We start from the raw sequence: 5,000 nt of genomic DNA, 5'->3' as shown, positions 1-5,000 counted from the left end.
CCCTTGATGGGGCCCGTAGTGATGTTGACGGTCAAGTCATAATGATGCCAGAGATAATGACAGATAGAAAATAATATAATATGGCAAACTATATATATATATATATATATATATATATATATATATATACATATATATATATATATATATATATATATATATATATATATATATATATATATATGTACAAACGCACATACATGTACATATACATATATGCATAGAAAGAGATACATCTATACATATTTATATATCTATATAAATATATGGAAACCTACATATGTATAAATCTATCTATCAATATGTATGTGTGTGTCTGTCTGTGTGTATTAATTATAGAAATGATAACAATAATAACGAAGTACTGAGAGAGCGCATACCTCCGCCATGGAATTCAGGTTGCTGGTGTATTGAAAGATATTCACACATGAAATTTTACATTAATATCACCTCTTCCTCAAGGACACTGATGCTTATGTTTCTTTGAAAAAGCGAAACACTACGTATTTGTCACAGAGTTTCACATGAACGATCTTTACGGCTTCCAGGTGCCTATTAACATGCACGGACTGAAGACAAGCCGCCGTACCTCGTGTTGGGAGGAACTTGCATGTGTGCTTTTCTAGAGATGGCAGTGATCGTTCGCCTGGTATTTTATTTACTCTTCTAAGTCGTAAATTAAAGTAGTTTGGCGATTAAGAATTTCTTACTGATAAAACACCCTAATGCCTACACGTAAAAGTATCGGGACATAATTGTAGACATAGTAATATTGATTGTTCTTATTTTGCGGGTCAGTGCCATATCCATTATAAGGGTATAAGGAAAAGAATGGTTAACATTAATATTGTAGCAACGATGCTTACAATGATGATAATAGTGAAGAAGATGATAGTGATGATGATGATGATAGTAGTAATTTATTGTAAGAATAACAGTAGTGAAAATGATGACTGCAGTGATTATACTATTATAGTACTTCTAATGATATAAAAAATGCCATAAGGATAAATATGATACTAATGAATGTAATCTTGCTACAAAATAATAATGATAATGGCAATTATGATATTAGTATATACATGCAAAGGCATGATTACTAATATGTGTATGTATACATTCACACATACACACACTTTTTGCAAAACTGCTACCTATTGCTTAAAGCAGTGCAAATTTTGCTTGTAACAGTCAGGAAATTCCTGTGCATTTAATCCAAAGAAATAAAGCCCAGGAATTTCCATGGAGGATTCAGGAACTGTCAACCTCTCCATTGCAAACGTTGTGCGCTCTCCCACACGCAACGCCTTTGGTGAAACGTTTCTGGTGTATGTGAGCTCGACTGGGGAAATACGTGATTTATCCAGAGGAAACACGAAACAGTTGTGAATAAAGGTTCACACTAAAAACTACTAAGCCAATAACAAAACGATAACAGCAACAACAGCGTAAACATCCGCAGAAGAATACGAGGTCGCACAGTGACGTAGCGACGGTTCCAAGAATTCCTTCGGCTACCAAGTGTGGGATACCACTTCCTTGCCCATAGGGGGGGTCCGGGACGGTAGGAGAGTAGGAAAAGAGTTGTCTCGGCGTCGAGTATTCCCCCCCAGTAGTATCCGCACGTTTATAAGGCCGCTGGACGGAGCAGAAAGAACACATTAGGTAGTGTGTTCAGTCGATGAGGTGAGAGCCTCCTGCGGGTGACGTGGCGCTGCCTAGTCTTGACTGCGTGCGTGCTTGCTTATTTGTTATAGTCGTAGGAAAGTTGTCCTTTCGAGTGGGTACTTGATTTTATCATTTCATTCAGTATTACAAGATTGCCAGGATATGTTTGAACTCATTGTTCACCCATGGTCTTTCATATTTACATTTTTATTGTTGTGCAGCAGACATATTATCAACATACCGATACCTTATATGACCGAAAACCGAAGAAATAACAGCATTTAAAAAGTGACAAGAACCAAGCCATCGACGACAGTTGCAGTGTCTTAAAAAGGAAAAAGAATCGACACGAAACATCCTTGTCTCAAAAAAATAATAAAAAAGCTTCCCCACAAGACAGACCGACAAAGCGCCTTCAGAACAGACCTCATCCAGACCATGAATTATTTTAACGAATACAATAGCTTGTGGGCGACACTTCAGTGCTCTTCAGACGATCCCTGTGTTGCAGGAGGCACGATGGCTTACTTGGAACCACAAGAAGAAGGCGCAGTAGGGGGACTCGTCGATGAAATAGAAGCCTACCTGTTTCTGGACATTAGTGAATGGGAGGGCAAGGTAAGTCTGGAATTCTTTTTTTATATATTACAGTTAATGCCAGTTAGAGATTTAAAAGGGGGGGGGGGTCCGAATCACAGGAAAGCATTTAATCTTCTAGTATTGATATTAATATTGGAAGGGGAGGGAAGGCGGTATTCAGGTATTCATTCAGTGTCGCCCGGGAATGGTGTATACATGCTGCGTTCACTGTGGATTTAGTTTGTTGTGTTTATATATAGATGGGTGGCTACGTAAGGGCTTAGTCCAAAGAAATCAATTATTAGGCTTACCTAGTTATCCACTTCTTGATTTTAGAGGAAAATATCTGATCTAATAGTAGTTTTAATTACATTATGACAATTATGCCAATAAAATAATAATAGTATCATTATTGATATTCAAAAAAACGTAAGGAAATGCGAGTTCTGGGAAGGTCCCATAGGCCTACTAATCTACTCTGGCGGCTGACCTCTCTTGGGGCTCTCAGTATGTGTCCTTTTCACAAAATAAAACTACAGGGGACATTAAATGTACTTTTTTCTTGATATAATATTAACTACTTTTTACAATATGTCAGTACTTTAATTTTCTACTAGTAATATCCGAAAGAGGGGGAAAGGTGATAATCTATATGTTTTCTAACAGTATAGGTTAAGGGAAAAAATATGCAAAGTAATTCTGTTTGAATTCATTAATGATTTAAACAGATTACTATTGAAATTTTTGGTATCGATAATGTAGGCAAGAAAGTTTATCTACTTTGCATGTTCCTAATTTATATTTCACTTTTGAGAGTTTTGTGAGGGTGAAGGGGAGGAGGAGGCTGTATCTCTCTCCTAATCCTTTTGTTTCTGAAAATGGTCTAATATGAAATATTTCTCAAAATGGCATTGAAGTGTTTATAAATTAAAGTGATAAAGCAACAACAAAACATTTACATTAAACAATATATGTAGAAAGGAGTACTGTTGAAAAAAATACAGAGATTTATGAACATTATCTTTTTTATATACACTCTGAAATGATTAAAATCAAATTGTCTTAGCATACTGAAATGAAATTTGAGTATTTGACAAAAGAGGAAGCATTTGTAGCATTTTCCCATCCTACCCAATACTGCCTTAGAAAAAATCTATAGTAGTTCAAAGTGCTCCACCAGTAAGGCACTTTTTCCCTTTCAATGGGGGTAGCCCTGTGTTCCCCCAAATTAGCATAAAATGTCATTTTTAAAGCTCAGTAAACATTCTTTGAACCTTATCTCTGAACTGAAAATAGGAATCATAATTAAATCTTAGTTCTATACTATGCACACATAGCCTTTTCTTTTAAGGAAATCACAAGGTAGATTCATTTTTATTGTACTCACTACATATTTTTAAAAAATAGTTTAACACATTCACTTATATTGTTTGGGCTAAGGTTTATACTACATTTTAACACAAATTATACTCTATTTGTGTTATCCATAGTGCTAGGCTTCGGCTAACACATAGATATCTCTTCACATTCTTGACAGTCTTCAGTGTTAGATTAAATAAATCGGCCATTCAGTCTATCTGCATAATTCCATAATTAAAGAAGTTTCCACATCAACTTGTATTATAACGTTTACTTTTGCAACATGAAAAGCACGCCTTTTAGAATTCATTAGCTTGACATTGAAAAGCCAGTCACTCCTTTCTGGCCCTCTGGTTGTTCAATGGAATATTGCCATCATCAGAGTTCCCTTCATGACCGCTCGACTCAGCGTTACTGCTACTATTACCTCTGGAATTTCCTTGCACTTTCTTGACTCTTCCTCCCCTATCTGGTTGCCTTTGCCCTTTCTCTCTTTTTTTCTGGTGTTCTATATAGAGCTCACAATGATGAGTTTTCTCTTTTATTTATCAGGTGTTTTTTTTTTTTTCTTTCGATGTAGTGTATGTAATGATTTTATTTCCACCTGTTTGTTCTGAGCTAGTTTGAATGTTGAATCTCCTTGGCTTGGATAAGGGACGAGTTTTAACAAGCTCTTCCAAACAACTGCTGGATTGATTCTTTTTATTAGATGAAGGTCGAGAGCATTGGCCATAATGATCTTGATTATCGATAGGAATAATAGTATCATGTAATTTTTACAAAACACTTAATGTCGTATGTGAGTCATTTCTTTTAACTATGGGATTGATATTCTGACATGAAGGTGTGCAGTCAAAAGCTTTTAAAACGCATTCAGGAAGATCATACATTCAGGAAGATCGTGCATTCAGGAATATTTTGCATTCGGGAAGATCATGCACTGCAATTCATTTCCAAAGATTAATGAGGCTCCACTTTTTCGCTGCCTGCTTATAACAATTATGAAAGTCCATTTTCTGACAAGTCTAGTTGCTACCATTTTTGCAAATTATGGTAAGTAAACTCTTGATAATACATCATGTCCTGCTGCCCCAGCAAATTTAATGCCGAGTCCAGAGATACTGCAAAAAAGAATGGTCTTTAAATGGGTTTGATAAAATGCTCTAGCTCTTGTGGAAATATATCAATACCTTTTTGATGACTACTTCATTGCTGAATACCTGTTTACATGGAAGGATTACAGTATGTAATATATAGTAATTACCAGGGAAGATTTATAGTATGACCTAACATTATATCACAGGACAGAATCAATGGAGTTGATAAGAAATATTTGATTGTCTGGTAAAGAAACGTGGGACCAATGTGTCAACAGGACCAGCTTGTTCAGCTTG

General features: G+C 35.8%; 1 protein-coding gene across 1 annotated transcript in view; it reads left to right on the top strand.

Moving 5' to 3' along the window:
- Positions 1–1,761: 1,761 nt before the first annotated feature.
- LOC138865064 (ETS homologous factor-like) overlaps positions 1,762–5,000 on the top strand; it is a 13,888-nt gene continuing 10,649 nt past the window's right edge. The window contains exons 1-2 of the mRNA XM_070134350.1: positions 1,762–1,780; positions 2,180–2,286. Coding sequence (XP_069990451.1) covers positions 2,188–2,286 — 99 coding nt within the window. The 5' untranslated portion in view covers positions 1,762–1,780; positions 2,180–2,187. The remainder of the gene's footprint in view (positions 1,781–2,179; positions 2,287–5,000) is intronic.

This window comes from Penaeus vannamei, chromosome 19 (genome assembly GCF_042767895.1).
Source record: "Penaeus vannamei isolate JL-2024 chromosome 19, ASM4276789v1, whole genome shotgun sequence".
Classification (NCBI taxonomy): Eukaryota; Metazoa; Arthropoda; class Malacostraca; order Decapoda; family Penaeidae; genus Penaeus; species Penaeus vannamei.
Note: the sequence above shows the minus strand (reverse complement) of the source record. Positions and strands in the feature narration are given on the sequence as shown.